Source organism: Malus domestica, chromosome 03 (genome assembly GCF_042453785.1).
Source record: "Malus domestica chromosome 03, GDT2T_hap1".
Lineage (NCBI taxonomy): Eukaryota > Viridiplantae > Streptophyta > Magnoliopsida > Rosales > Rosaceae > Malus > Malus domestica.
The window spans coordinates 14,098,456-14,114,875 of record NC_091663.1 but is presented as its reverse complement, the minus strand read 5'-3'; the positions used below and the strand labels follow the sequence as shown (position 1 = coordinate 14,114,875).

Genomic DNA, 16,420 nt, shown 5'->3' with positions numbered 1-16,420 from the left:
TAGCCTAAAATGGGTTGGGAGTATACCAATTCTCCTTGGGCATATTGTTTTCTACAGCTACAGGGACCTAAGAAGTCTATGTAGGCCCCAAGGAATGTACTCCTCCCTTCTTGAAGAAAAGTTTAGTATGCAGGCCTGCCCGATGACGATGAAGGTCGTTGAGCAAGCGGTACATTGTAGTGATTCCCTCACCAGTCTTGCAGGGAGATTGAGTTTGAGCAACTTTGGGTGCCATTGGATGATTTTAAGGAGAAGATGGGAAGAAAATTAGAATTAGGGGGCAAGAACTGAAGAACGAGAAAAGTTTATGAAAGTTCTGAGAGTTATGGGAATTTGAAGGCTCGAAATGGCTAAGGTACTTTGCCGAGGAGTTTAAGTGAGGATTAAATAGTAAGTGGTTAATTAACGATGGAATTCATAAGTTAGTGCAAGGGTTTTAGTTAACCAACGGTTGCTTTAAATGGTGCAAGTCCTGAGTGAATGAATGCGACAACTATTTAATCATTATTAGCGTCTTGGGTTGCAGACTCAATAATGATTAAAGGGGGCACTGTTTGTGTTAATATTTGAACATTGGACCTAGATAAAGGAAAGGCCAAGGATGACAACTAAAATGGGACTTGCCTGAAGCTCAGCACCAAGTCCAAAGGTAAAGTGAAGCCTTCTCAGCCAAGGTACAAGCCACGTGCTTATCATTGAAGTGACAAGTGATGAAGACTAACCTACTACCAGCAAAAGAACACTTTCTAGTGGCATTCCAAGTCAAAAGATGATGACTCACTGCCTTTCAGATGTTTTCAGACAAGAGCAAAGTCATAGTAGTCGGGCTAATTGGCCTATAAAAGGCAGAAAAGGCCCTAGAGACAAAGACACTCAACCAATCAAATAAACAAACATACAAACTCTTCTCTCAAGCCAGATTTGCATTCCAAAGCTAAAATTAACCCAGATTAAGTCATTTTTAGTGACAAGCTATCTCTTGTCCAGTTTAAAGCTCTGATATCTCCCTTAGTGACGTAGTATCGATTCCCTTGTGTAAACTTATTTACCATCCATCCCTTTTTAGCATATAAACCCCTGTTAATTTAAAGAGAAGTGATTGCAAGAGGTTCAACCTTGACAGACAAGGTGAAATCTTGCCCGACGCTCTTTGTTTGTTTTCTAAATTTGTAGATCTATTACTTAATGCACTTTCCAGTATGTATTCAAGTTATTTCCATCAGTTTTCCTATTTTAAGAGTTCCATTTGCATCTGGATCTGGTTAGTTTAATGGATATGTTATCATTAAAATAAATCAAGAACCAAGCCAAAGGCTTAAAAGGGCCTGGACTCTCTTCATTTGAACATCTAAGACTATTAAGTAAAAGTCCTTGTTTACAAGGCAAGAAAAAGAACATAATGTGGACTTAACCCATCTACGGCAATCCTTTGATAACAAGATGTCCGAGAAACTTGGGGCGCAAGTAATCGACTAAAAACACTTTTGATCTACATCTGCTATACTGAGATAGCAGTGGCACACCTAGCACTTAGTTAGTTTTGATTGCGAGCCTCAAGACCTACACCTAAGGCCCCACAAAGGCACATTTCAGAACTAACATTGTCTTCTTCTTGTAGCACATAACCAAGCAAGAGCTCGACTACACATCCAAAGTGCCAATCCCTTAGGGATCTGTGCCACGGTCCGAGGATCCTTCTCCAGAGAAATCTTTGCCCGAACATAGTTTGGCAAAATAAAGAAAATGATGGAGAGGCCTAGGCCTATCCTTGTCCCCATGTCTGCTACTATAATAAACCCACCAACCTGAAATACCAAAACTGATATTGTTAAATAGGCTACCTCGAATCCCTCTTGATTAAATGTTTATAAAGCTGTGCCTATCTTTTGTAGTTGCTGCTAACTCAAGAGCGACTCGAGTAAGCTCTTCGTAATCATATGCCGACCATGATCGAGGATTTTGCATTCTTGAAAGGATGTCATTAGTCGAACGAGGCAATCTTAGAAGACTATTGAATTATTTTGGATTGTCTAAGGAAAGGTCATAAAACAAAGTAGGCTATAAAACAAACAGACATGGGTGCATAGAAGAAAAAATTGGATGCGCATTAGTTGTTGTCTTCCAAATGCTTAAAAAGGTTTCAAGTTCAAATCTCCCCACCCATTGAATGACTTTTAGAACCTTGTAAAACAGACATGGGTGCATAGAAGAAAAAATTGGATGCGCATTAGTTGTTGTCTTCCAAATGCTTAAAAAAGTTTCAAGTTCAAATCTCCCCACCCATTGAATAAAGAAACACAAGTTGCTTGAATCGAATGGTAAATGAAATAAGTTAGAGCCTGTATTTGGATTGATACGGGGATATCAAGTTTTAATGAAAATACATATACCATAATTCCATCTTCGTTAAAGCCAATGCATAGTAAAGTGAATGCATGATAAGAAATCCAAACTAAAGAGGAACACAACAATGACAGTAAACGGTCAATATTCGTTATTCATATCAAGTTTTTTTCATTTCTTCAAATTTCTATCCTTTTTATTTATAGTAATCATAGATACATTTCTTTGGTACAAGTGTATTTTCAAATTTTAATACATTATTCCCATATCTTTTTCTAGATACTGAATAACTGGGAAGTAACAAGGAATGCAACATCCCTATATAACATGACCCAAAAGTTCGTCGTCGATATTGGCATAGGAAACGGAATTTCAACAGAGGCCAATGCTCTTTGGCAATGAACAAGGTCATCTTGGGCCTGTGTAAGAATTTCGGTGACCGATTTGTCACCGTCATTGACCCCTTGCACTGCGAAAATGAACGCTCCTAATGCAAAATCATACGAATCGACACACTGCTTTATAGCTGTCGTGCCATTAGCATTCTTGTCGGTGGTGTTTAAAGCTTTTTCAAACGTAGCTTTGGTTTGTGCTGCATTTGCTGCTGCTAATTTAAGAACGGCTATGTCAAGATCTTTGAGATTAGTTGCCGATCTAATTGGAATATCTTTCCAAAGAGATTTTACGCACTGCCTATAGTTGTAGCTGAATTGTTCTTGGGTTTGCTTGCAAACACTCCTAACTAATTGAGACGCTCTTGCATTTGCAAATGGTGCTGGAGACGACGAGAGACATAAGAGCAAGGAAGCAATGAATACTGCATAACTGATTGAGGTGGCCATTGCTCAAGATGTATGTTTTTAAATTGAAGCTAACGTGATTACAAATTATTTGCTTGGGGTTAAGAAATGAATGCATAGAGTATGATATATATAAGCAACCCAAGAAGGGTATAGGTCTAAATTTAGGAGTCCAGTCTGCTGTACCTTTTGTTTTTGTTTTTCTGTTACGTAATAAACCGTTGGAAGGAAATTACTTGCTTTAACCAATTCTTCTAGTGATATTTGTTTGAACTAAAAAACAACAGAAGCTGGACTTCATGGTTTCTACAATTCCAATCCTAACAATACAATTGGACATTGTGGTTTTTGGTACATATATCGTGTAATTTAACCTCTCTAGATCTCAACGCAGTGATTGTTACTCGCACCATCGTCCGCAATTTTGACTTTAAATTTGGTCGTCACAGGATGCTCGTAGTTTGTCTTCATATTTAGTTATTTAATGAAGCAGTGGCTGAACCAAAAATCGAAGTTAGGAGGATCCTCCAGGCCATGTGACAAAAATTAGATTAAAAATAATATGATCAATGAGAGAAGATTTGAGGGTTAACTTTTGTGTAGGAATGGAAATTTGAATCAAAGGAGAGCAACGAAGTCACAAAAATAATAATTTAACACCAAGACAATAAGGTATAAGCACTGAACTTGTTCAAAAGTTTTGCTAAAAAGGAACAATTACTACGTCGAAGTTGAACAAGCATTATAGATCATGGCTCAAAAATGCAAATGTGAATTTTTTTTTTTCAATATAAACATTTTAAACAACACTATGCATGCAAACTGGTGATTTAACTACATCGTGCTCAATGGAAAGCACACAAACAGAAATTAAAGAATAACAAACTCAAGCTAAAGCATACAAAATAAAGAAAATGATGCAGAGGCCCAGGCCTATCCTTGTCCTCATGTATGCACTAGAATAAAACCCGCACCGCGCGGTACCAAAACTGATATTGTTAAATAGGCTCCCTCGAATCCCTCTTGATGAAATGTTTATAAAGATGTGCCTATTATCCTTCAAAAAAAAAATAAAGATGTGCCTATCTTTTGTATTCGTTGCTGCTAACTCAAGAGCGACTCGAGCAATCTCTTCGTAATCATATGATGATCGAGGATTTTGCTTTCTTGAAAAGAATGTCATTAGTCAAAGGAGGCAGTCTTAGAAGACTATTGAATTATTTTGGATTGTCTAAGGAAAGGTCATAAAACTAAGTGGGCTATAAGATAGACATGTGTGCATAGAAGAAAAAATTGGATGCGCATTAGTTGTTGTCTTTCCAAATGCTTAAAAAGGTTTCAAGTTCAAATCTCCCCACCCATTGAATAAAGAAACACAAGTTGGATGAATAGAATGGTGAATGAAATAAGTTAGAGCTTGTATTTGGACTGATACGGGGATGTAAAGTTTTAATGAAAATACATATACCATAATTTCATCTTCGTTAAAGTCAATGCATAGTAAAGTGAATGCATGATAAGAAATCCAAACTAAAGAGGAACAAAACAATGATAGTAAACGGCCAATATTCGTTATTCATATCAAAATCATTTCTTCAAATTTCTATCCTTTTTATTTATAGTAATCACATATACATTTCTTTTGTACGCATAAATGTTCAAATTTTAAAACACTGTTCTCATATCTTTTTCTAGATATTGAATAACTGGGAAGTAACAAGGAATGCAACATCCCTATATAACATGACCCAAAAGTTCGTCGTCGATACTGGCATAGGAAGCGGAACTTCAACAGAGGCCAATGCTCTTGGGCAACGAACAAGGTCATCTTGGGCCTGTGTGAGGATTTCGGTGACCGATTTGTCACCGTTATTGACCCCTTGCACTACGAAAACGAACGCTCCTATAGCAATATCATACGAATCTACACACTGCTTTATAGCTGTCGTGCCATTAGCATTCTTGTCTGTGGCGTTGAATGTTAGCATTAACATAAACATACCAACCACCAACTCGATCAACGTAGTGATAGGACTACATCCATGAACAACCTCAATACACAACCCTATATATAATCTGCAAGAGCGACTTACCTGATGTTATCAGTCTTCTACTTCCAGCACACAATGATGACCTCTACTAGTAAATAGGGTTTAGTTCTCGAGAGTCTTTTTTGTGTGGAAGTAGGGACTTTTCCAATATGTATATATATATATATATATATACACACACACACACCAAATTATCCTCTCATAACACATACCGGCCTATTATCAACAGTGGTGATATACTCTATCCTCATAGCAAGTTCAAGTCCCATCGTGACTCTTATATCTTAGTGAATACCCTACAAGTACTCCTGTTAATTTGGCTACACAACAACTAAACTCCACAACTCCTATTATATCAAGGATCTCAGACTCCTTCAACCACACAATTCGTACAATGAATTTACGTGTGATTCAAGAAACGTAGTTGTTATCTCATTGTCATTCACATGAAGTCTAACATTCTCCCACTTGAATGTCAATGATATTCCTCAATATAACAAGAATCATGATGATCATTGAGTTTACAAAAGCTTGCAGCCACCATAATTAGTAACCTATCATTTCAAGAAAAATGCAGAACCATAGAAATCCTAAGTACGAATAACATATACTTGATACTCTATAGTTACATGCACATTTATCATGAAACACTGAGTTTCTACCAGAATTACGATGTTGAGAACCAACAAACAAAAAGTTGGTTCCTTAAAACAAATTGAAAAGTTACTTTCAGTACCGAAACTGTTTGGAATGACAAAAATGCACAGATTATCAAAACAATAATAATAATGTTGTGCCTTGGCCCGTTCGTTAGTGCGGAAACGAGATTCATATTACAACCTCACCAAATCACACTCAGTTGAGTAGAATAAAATACAAGAAATAAAGACACCAAGAAATTTACGAGGTTCGGCAAAAATCCTGCCTACGTCCCCGGAGAGATATTGCTCTTCACTATGAATAATAGTACAAGTACACATGAATTAAATCAACATAACTCAATCCCGAATCCCTTGCACACCCACTCATAGAATTTTCCCAAAAGCATCACTCTACTCCAAGAGTTCTTTCACTAGAATACTTTTCACTCTAGCTCTCTTGATTCTCTCAACCCATGTTCAACCTTTCCCATGGAAGAGCCGGATCCTCTCCCCTTGGATGCTTCTATAATACTTACAATCCCACTTTCTAAGCATTACTAAATGCACAAATATTGTATCTAGTTATAGGCGTACACTAGCAACTATGCCAACAACCAAGACCAAAAAGTCTTAAGTTCTCATGACATAATTATTACCTAGCCTACCTAGCATGCACCAAAGTCTATACCTAGTCTATAAAGTACAACTTCCATTTGTCATTTAATGCATAGAAGAGAAAACATGCACAATTGTGTGCAAGCAAACACAAGGTCAAGTCTTGCTTGCTTCCAACTTTGCTTGTGGCAATCACCATGTCTTCAATTGTTGTCAACACATGACTCATAATTACTCACAAATGTATGAGCCAAACGCAACAATCTCTACCTTGGCGAATACACCATGCAAAAATCCTTGCACCCATCACCAAAGCCCATTGGCCTTACGTACCAGCATACACACCCTGAATCCACCTCGTTGGTCTTGTTCCGATTCAGTCACTGCCAATGCATGTGCAGCTGCTGCAAGCTAAAATTCACCATTTAGCTTCAGATAGGATCTCGACACACCCTCGTTTCCTTCAACAGGTTTTCCTCATCTTCATTGTCTGCAACCTGGAAACTCGTCAGCGCGCCCGTTTCCAGCAACAACCCATTGAGCCAGACAAAATTCCCACACTTCCTCATACCTCAGGACCATCTCATCACTTGTGAATCCCATAGTTCTACCTGCTGCAAAACCCTGCAACAGTTGAGACTAAACATTACTAGGAGAAGTGTTACTTCGAGTACCTAGAGGGTATACTCGAAGCCTTATGCCACAAACTTGTTACAACCCGGCCTTGCATCGTAGCACTGTGGACCCTTACCTCCGGAACCGGATCTGAACCTGTTGTCTCTCTCAGATCCTCTTTCCAATTTCCTTCCACGATTCCAACCTTGAATAGCTTAAGCAGTCTCGTGCCCACCATTATCCATGGTCTTCTTTGTGTATGATTCCACACCAAAGAAGCTTGGACCTGCTCCAAACTTACTGTATCTTTCCATGCAGTAAAGTTTCACAAGGTTCTCATACGAATTTGAAAGTGAGGTAAGAAGAAAGAGGCATTTTTCTTCTTCCTCAACATCAACTTTCGCAGTTGATCCAAGCATCCCTAAACATGGCTTCCATTTCTTCAGGCTTCCATTACTCTCTTTTACCAAGAGTAAAACTGCCTTTCCCATTAAACTGCTCAACTGAAAATTCCATGGTGAACAACAAATCTGGACCTCCAACGAACCAAGCGTCCAACGATGCTCTGATACCAATTGTTGTGCCTTGGCCCATTCGTTAGTGCGGAAACGAGATTCAGATTACAACCTCACCAAATCACACTCAGTTGAATAAAGTAAAATACAAGAAATAAAGACACTGAGAAATTTACGAGGTTCGGCAAAAATCATGCCTACGTCCCCGAAGAGATATTGCTCTTCACTATGAATAACAGTACAAGTACACATGAATTAAATCAACATAACTCAATCCCGAATCCCTTGCACACCCACTCATAGAATTTTCCCAAAAGCATCACTCTACCCTAAGAGTTCTTTTACTAGAATACTTTTCACTCTAGCTCTCATGATTTTCTCTCAACCCATGTTCAACCTTTCCCATGTAAGAGCCAGATGCTCTCCCCTTGGATGCTTTTATGATGCTTACATTCCCACTTTCTAAGCATTACTAAATGCAAAAATATTGCATCTAGTTATAGGGATACACTAGCAACTATGCCAACAACCAAGACCAAAAAGTCTTAAGTTCACATGACATAATTATTACCTAACCTACCTAGCATGCACCAAAGTCTATACCTAGTCTATAAAGTACAACTTTTCTCCATTTGTCATTTAATGCATAGAAGAGAAAACATGCACAATTGTGTGCAAGCAAACATAAGGTTAAGTCTTGCGTGCTTCCAACTTTGCTTGTGGTAGTCACCATGTCTTCAATTGTTGTCAACACATGACTCATAATTACTCATAAATGTATAAGCCAAACACAACAAATAATTCATTGCATTGCATTGTAACTGGCTACTGATATCAAAAGAAATAACTAAACAAAACGAGTTCAACACAGTCTTTAGAGTGCTTACTCCCACTCATTAACTGAATCAAAAGACTCTCTTACTCCCATGTTAAAAACATGCCTCTTGAAGACTCCCATTGGTAAGGCCTTTGTCATTGGATCAGCAACCATCAAACTTGTGTTGATATACTTAATATCAATAGTCTCCTTCTTCACTTCATCTTTCACTTTAAAAAACTTTATGTCCATTAACCTGCTCGCCTAAGACCTTTTATTATTCTTCGAAAAGAAGATTGCAGCTGTATTATGACAATAAAGTTTGAGAGGCCTTTCAATACTGTCAATAATCACGAGTCCCTTCATCATATTTTAAAGCCAAATGGCTTGTTGAGTCGCTACATAACACCCTATGAATTCAACCTCCATCATGGAAGATGCAATACTCTTTTGCTTTGAACTCTTCCACGAAACTGCCCCATCAGCTAGCAGGAAAATGTATCCATTAGTCGATCTCTTATCATTTATACATCCTGCAAAGTCAGAATCGGAGAATGCCACCAACTCAAGTTTGTCCACATGACTATATGTCAACATAAAATCCCTGGTCCTTTTGAGATACCTCAAGACCTTTTTAGCTGCAACCTAATGAGATACACTAGGATTTGATTGAAACCTGCCCAATACACTCACTGCAAAGGCTAAATCCAGTCTTGTACATACCTGTGTATACATCAAGCTCCCTACTAGAGGCGCTAACAATGTCTTTCATTCCTTCTTTCTCCAGATCATTCTTGGGACACTGTTTGCAAGTCAACTTGTCTCATTTTCCAATAGGTAGCTCTCCATTTGAACATTTATCCATGTTAAATCTTTTACTCACCTTATTAATATATTGTCTTTGTGAAAGGCCAAGAGATCTCTTGGCACAATCTCTAATGATTTCTATCCCCAAAACAAATTGAGCCTCTCCCAAGTCCTTCATGTCGAAATGCTGAGCTAACATACACTTGGTCGACTGTAAAAGAAACATATCCGAGCTTGCCATTAATATATCGTCTACATACAATACCAGGAATATTACCTTGGTACCACATACTTTAAAGTACACGCACTCATCCAGTTTGTTCTCTTGAAATTCTGACTTCTCCATCACACTATCAAACTTTTTGTTCCATTGCCTCGAAGCCTATTTTAATCCATAAATAGATTTATTCAGCTTACAAACCATCAATTCTTTCCCCCTTTCAACAAATCCTGGTAGTTGACTCATGTATATGTCTTTTTCAAGATCCCCATTAAGAAAAGCTATTTTAACGTCTATCTGATGAAGCCCTAAATCAAAATGAGCCGTGAGGGCTAATATTATTCTCATGGAGTCTTTGGTTGAGACAGGAGAAAATGTCTCGTTGTAATCCACTCATTCTCTCTATGTAAAGCCTTTTGCCACTAATCTCGCTTTATATTTATCAATATTACCCTCGGAGTCTCTCTTTGTCTTAAAGACCCACTTGCAACCTACGAGTTTGTGAACCCCCGTCGGTTTTGGTACTAAGGTCCACACTTTATTCTTCTCCATAGACTGTAATTCTTCATGCATGGCTTCATTCCATAACCTTGATTTTGTACTCGAGATTGCTTGATTATAAGATGTAGGAACATCATCATCCCCTACGTTATATTATGCTTCATTAAGACACACAAAATCTGGTAGTGCAACAGCCTTGCGTACTCGCTGTGACTTTCTCACAAGTGTCTGAATCAGTGTGACATCGATGCCATCTATATGATCATGAATATCTTCATGCTCCATGTCTGCAGTGTTGGAACCGTGCTCTTCATCATGGGGAGGTTGATGTTCATTCATCATTCTTTTTATTTGTTACTCGGGGAGACTGTTGGTCGAAGGAAATGCTGGTGATTCGAAAGGAATGCTTATGATAATTGCTTGCTGCTCAAGCAACACACCTTCTTGTGGCAGTTCTTCAAAATTTGATGATATGAAATGTGAAGAGCTGTCATCCTCCCCATCCAAATGCTCGAGAAACTTAGTTTTGTGTGTCTCCATAATTCTGGAATGACTGTTAGGGCAATAAAACTTAAACCCTTTTGATCTTTCAGAATATCCAATGAACCTACAACTTGTAGTTCTTGGATCAAGTTTCCTCTCTATTGGGTTGTAGAATCTTGCCTCAGCTTTACATCACCAAACATGGAAGTGGTTAAAACTCGGTTTTCTTCCAGTCCATGATTCAAATGGCACCAAGTTGACAAGACTTGCTCAGGACTCGGTTCAAGATATATGTTGCTGTTTTCAACGCCTCTCCCCAAAGAAAAATAGGAAGATGTGAGTGTGCAAAGATAGACCTTATCATATCCTTGAGAGTACGATTCCTTCTTTCTACCACCCCATTTTGTTGAGGAGTCCTCAGGGTGGTATATTGTGCTACGACGCCATTTTGTTCAAGATAAGTTGCAAAAGGCCCCTTGTGTTGTCCAACCTCAGTGTACCTGCCAAAATACTCACCACCTCTATTGGATCTCACAATTTTAATTTTTTTTTTCAACCTCTAAATGAAAAGATTTAAAACACTCCAAAGCTTCAGATTTTTCCGAGATGAGATAAACATATGCATAACGTGAAAAATCATCAATGAAGGATATGGAATAAGATTTTCCATAAATGGTTTTGTTTGGAAAAGGTCCACATATGTCAATGTGTATGATTTCTAGCAGGGATTGACTACGATTTGAACCTAATTTTCTAGTGTTGGTGAGTTTTCCTTTGAAACAATCGACACATTCTTTGAAGTCACTAAAGTCAAGTTGTCGCAACATGTTTTGTTTTGACAAGGTGATGATTCTTTCTTTAGATATGTGTCCCAACCCTTTATGCCAAAGCATTGAGGATATTTCAGAAGTGGACAATAATTTTGAACCAACAACTTGAACACTAAAACATTCATTTTTATATGAACAGTCTAGTTGCCATATCGATTTCAAGAAAAGCTTTTCCAAGCAATTTATTAATATCATGCGAATGGTAAAACTTTACACAATGATTGTCACCAACAAAGGTAAAGCCCGACTTAACTAACTTAGATGCAGAAATCAAATTCCTTCTCATGGAAGGTACATAAAGTACCAGACTCAATTTTAAAACAAAACCGGACGAAAGAACTAATTCGACATGGATTCATCAACTACTTTGCTCCCATTTCCTACATAGACATTGTAGACTTCATTGTTTATCTCCCTTGTTTTTGAGAATCCCTGCAAAGAATTAGTTATGTGAGTGGAGCAGCCAGTATCAAACCACCAACTTTGAGGGGGAATAAAAACTAAATTCGACTCAACACATACAAAAACGTTTATGATATTACCTTTAGTGACAAGCCAATTTTTTTAATCCTGTGCAATTCTTTCTTAAGTGACCTGTCTCTTTATGAAAATAACATTCATTTTCTTTCTCAATCTCGGCATTAACAAGCTTAATTTTGTGAGATCCTTTAAAGGGGTTAGTACTTTTAAATGAAGAAAAGTTTTCTTTCTTCTTCTTCTTACTAGCAGGTATGGTTGAACCAAAAGTAGAGTCCCTTTTGCGTTTTTTCGCTTGCACAACATTCACATCCATTGCCTTGTCCTTTTTGAGTCGATCATCTTCTTGAGCACACATTGAAATCAATTCATCGATACCCCATTTATCGTTTTGAGTGTTGTACGAGACTTTGAGCTGCCCATATTTAGGAGGTAGGGAATTCAAAGCCATGTGGACTAAAAATTGGTTGGTCATAGGTACCTCAAGATCCTTCAGTTTCTGAGCAAGATCAACCATCTTCAATATGTTCTTTTTGACACTTCCCACACCATCGTACTTCATTGATGTGATTTGTGTAAGGAAGGTCCCAGTTTCTGCCTTTTCTAACTCCTTGAACTTCTATCCTACTGCAGCCAAGAATTCCCTTGCATTGTCGGTCTTAGGAATTCCCCCTTTAACCGATTGAGCCATTGCTTTCTTCATGATCATCATGGACATTCGACTCACCCTCTCCCATATTTTAGACTTAACTTTTCATCTGCAATACTCTCGGTAGTGATAGCTTGAGGTTTTTCTTCCCTTAGTGCCAGATCAAGATCCATGAGACCGAGCACAATCTCAACATCCTCCTTCCATTTCTTGAAGTTGGAGCCAGTCAAGGTCTTTATATTGTTAAAGTTGAGAGACGTCATGTGAGGAGCTGATGAATATCACAAAAACAATATTATTCAGCAGCTAATTTATCAAACAAGGAAAACTATTGTTACAATATTTCCCCATCCAAAGTCATATAAACATGGTATCATCTTTAGACAGAAACCATTTATATTAGATTTGTATAAATGAGTCATTAAACACAAGGGCAATTTACACAACTTCAACACTTTCGAGCAGATGAAGAGTGTAATCTTGTCAATTTGATGACTCATTATACATTGATTTACTTGTTTGACTTGAATAAATAAACACTTTTGAGCAGATTATTATTCACTTAATACGAATAAACCACGTATCCAATCAGTTGGTCAACAAGCCAAAACAACAATCCAAACACTTTTGAGCAGATTAGATGTTGTAATCCTTGTTTATGATTCATATTATATTTGTCAGTTTAGTATTGACAAGCATATTATGAATCCAAAAGGTCTTCTGTTATTGCTGGTTTTTTCAGCGTTGTCCTCACCTACATGAAATAGGTTTCCTGCAAAACATAGCAAACACAACTCGAGAAACACCAAGTAGCTTGTCATCATATTTTAATTGATAGGTAAGTCTCAAGTTGATAACGCAAGAACATATAGCGGAAGCGATATTTTTCCAGGATTATATTTGGTTTTGTATTTATCAAAACTATATCATAGTCCTTAACGGGAATGAAGAACCCTAGCCACGTTGAGTGGCTCTGATACCACATGTTAGCATTAACATAAACATACTAACCACCAACTCAATCAGTGTAGTGATAGGACTACATCCATGAACAACCTCAATACACAACCCTATATATAATCTGCAAGAGCGACATACCTGATGTTGCTGCCATTGAATGAACTAGTGAATCGGTCTTCTATTTCCAGCACACAGTGATGACCTCTACTAGTAAATAGGGTTTAGTTCCCGAGAGTCTTTTTTGTGTGGAAGCAGGGACTTTTCCAATATGTATATATATACCAAATTATCCTCTTAGAGTTCCACACATATCGGCCAATTATCAGCAGTGGTGATAAACTCTATCCTCATAGCAAGTTCAAGTCCCATCGTGACTCTTATATCTTAGTGATTACCCTACAAGTACTACTGTTAATTTGGCTACACAACAATTAAACTCCATAACTCCTATTATATCAAGGATCTCAGACTCCTTCAACCACACAACTCGCATAACGAATTTACGCGTGATTCAAGAAACCTAGTTGTTATCTCATTGTCATTCACATGAAGTCTAACATTGAAAGCTTTTTCAAACGTAGCTTTGGTTTGTGCTGCATTTGCTACTGCTAATTTAAGAACGACTATGTCAAGAGCTTTAGATTAGTTGCCGATCTAATTGGAATATTTTTCCAAAGAGATTTTAGGCACTGCCTATAGTTGTAGCTGAATTGTTCTTGAGTTTGCTTGCAAACACTCCTAACCAATTGAGACGATCTTGCATTTGCAAATGGTGATGCTGACGACGAGAAACAAAAGAGCAAGGAAGCATGATCGAGGATTTTGCATTCTTGGAAAGAATGTCATTAGTCAAAGGAGGCAGTCTTAGAAGACTATTTAATTATTTTCGAATTGTCTAAGGAAAGGTCATAAAACAATGTGGGCTATAAGACAGACATGGGTGCATAGAGGAAAAAATTGGATGCGCATTAGTTGTCGTCTTCTAAATGCTTAAAAAAGTTTCAAGTTCAAATCTCCCCACCCATTGAATAAAGAAACACAAGTTGAATGAATCGAATGGTGAATGAAATAAGTTAGAGCCTGTATTTGGACTGATACGGGATGTCCAGTTTTAATGAAAATACATATACCATAATTTCATCTTCGTTAAAGCCAATGCATAGTAAAGTGAAGGCCGGATAAGATATCCAAACTAAAGAGGAACATAACAATGACAGTAAATGGTCGATATTCGTTATTCATATCAATATTTTTTCATTTCATCAAATTTCTATCCTTTTTATTTATAGTAATCATAGATACACTTCTTTGGTACGCGTGTATTTTCAAATTTCAATACACTATTCTCATATCTTTTTCTAGATATTGAATAACTGGGAAGAAACAAGGAATGCAACATCCCTATATAACATGACCCAAAAGTTGGTCGTTGATACTGGCATAGGAAGCGGAACTTCAACAGAGGCCAATGCTCTTTGGCAACGAACAAGGTCATCTTGGGCCTGTGTGAGGATTTCGGTGACCGATTTGTCACCATCATTGACCCCTCGCACTGCGAATACGAACGCTCCTAACGCAAAATCATACGAATCTACACACTGCTTTATAGCTGTCGTGCCATTAGCATTCTTGTCGGTGGCTTTTAAAGCTTTTTCAAACGTAGCTTTGGTTTGTGCTGCATTTGCTGCTGCTAATTTAAGAACGGCTATATCAAGATCTTTGAGATTAGTTGCCGATCTAATTGGAATATCTTTCCAAAGAGATTTTACGCACTGCCTATAGTTGTAGCCGAATTGTTCTTGGGTTTGCTTGCAAACAATCCTAACTAACTGAGACGCTCTTGCATTTGCAAATGGTGCTGGAGACGACGTGAGACATAAGAGCATGGAAGCAATGAACACTGCATAACTGATTGAGGTGGCCATCGCTCAGGATGTATGTTTTTAAATTGAAGCTAACGTGATTACAAATTATTTGCTCGGGGTTAAGAAATGAATGCATGGAGTATGATATATATAAGCAACCCAAGAAGGGTATAGGTCTAAATTTAGGAGCCCTGTCTTCTGTACCTTTTGTTTTTGTTTTTCTGTTACGTAATAAACCATTGGATGGAAATGGCTTGCTTTAACCCATTCTTCCAGTGATTTTTGTTTGAACTAAAACACAACAAAAGCTGGACTTCATGGTTTCTAGAATTCCAATCCTAACGATACAATTGGACATTGTGGTTTTTGGTACATATATCTTGTAATTTAACCTCTCTAGATATCAATGCAGTTTAACTGTTACTTTCATCGTCGCACGCAATTTTGACTTTAAATTTGGCCGTCACAGGATGCTCGTAGTTTGTCTTCATATTTAGCTGTTTAATGAAGCAGTGGCGGAGCCAAAAATCGAAGTTAGGAGGATCCTCCAGACCATGTGACATAAATTATATTAAAAATAATACGATCAATGAGAGAAGATTTGAGGGTTAACTTTTGTGTAGGAAAGAAAATTTGAATCAATGGAGAGCAACGGAGTCATGAAAATAATAATTTAACACTGACACAATAATACCATAAGCACTAAACTTGTTCAAAAGTTGTGCTAAAAAGAAACGATTACTACATCGAAGTTGAACAAGCATTATAGACCGTGGTTCAAAAATGCAAATGCGATTCTTTTTTTTCAATATAAACTTTTTAAACAACACTATGCATGCAAACTGGTGATTTAACTACATCGTGCTCAATGTAAGTTTATCTTACATTGCCGGTCCCAAGCCCGGATAAAGGAGGAGGGGGAGGGCGTCAGGTAGTCGACAGCCGGCACTCCATGATCACGTCGAATCCTTATGAAAATGAATCCAGAACGAAATCGCGCTAAAGCTAGGGCGTCACCCGTAAGTGGCGCGCTGTGTGGCCTGAGCACAGTGATAAGTGAGCAAGGGTCGCTGTATCTCCATCGGCACCCGGATGCAGTGTTAAATGAGCAAGGGGGCTATAGAAACTTCTTTTCGAACGACTCCACTCAAAGTTGTTTGGGAGCATATGCTCCTATCAACTTTACACGGGACACACAAAAGAAGTACTTTGATCCTATTAGACGGGGAAG

At 37.9% G+C, this 16,420-nt stretch overlaps 2 protein-coding genes and 1 pseudogene across 2 annotated transcripts; all 3 read right to left on the bottom strand.

Moving 5' to 3' along the window:
• Nucleotides 1-2,618: 2,618 nt before the first annotated feature.
• LOC139194206 (uncharacterized) lies at nucleotides 2,619-3,224 on the bottom strand. Its single transcript, XM_070818588.1, has one exon. The coding sequence runs from the start codon at nucleotides 3,183-3,185 to the stop codon at nucleotides 2,619-2,621; it is 567 nt and encodes a 188-aa protein (XP_070674689.1). The 5' UTR covers nucleotides 3,186-3,224.
• A 1,610-nt stretch (nucleotides 3,225-4,834) lies between these two features.
• Nucleotides 4,835-14,349, bottom strand: LOC139194673 (uncharacterized; annotated as a pseudogene).
• Nucleotides 14,350-14,605: 256 nt separating this feature from the next.
• On the bottom strand, nucleotides 14,606-15,249 carry LOC139194442 (uncharacterized). The gene has a single exon (XM_070819018.1). It carries the CDS (start codon nucleotides 15,247-15,249, stop codon nucleotides 14,683-14,685), a length of 567 nt encoding a protein of 188 aa, XP_070675119.1. The 3' UTR covers nucleotides 14,606-14,682.
• Nucleotides 15,250-16,420: the final 1,171 nt, after the last annotated feature.

Excerpts from the sequence above, each read along its gene's own strand:
- LOC139194206 (XM_070818588.1), bottom strand. The coding sequence starts at position 3,185 with ATGGCCACCTCAATCAGTTATGCAGTATTCATTGCTTCCTTGCTCTTA.
- LOC139194442 (XM_070819018.1), bottom strand. The coding sequence starts at position 15,249 with ATGGCCACCTCAATCAGTTATGCAGTGTTCATTGCTTCCATGCTCTTA.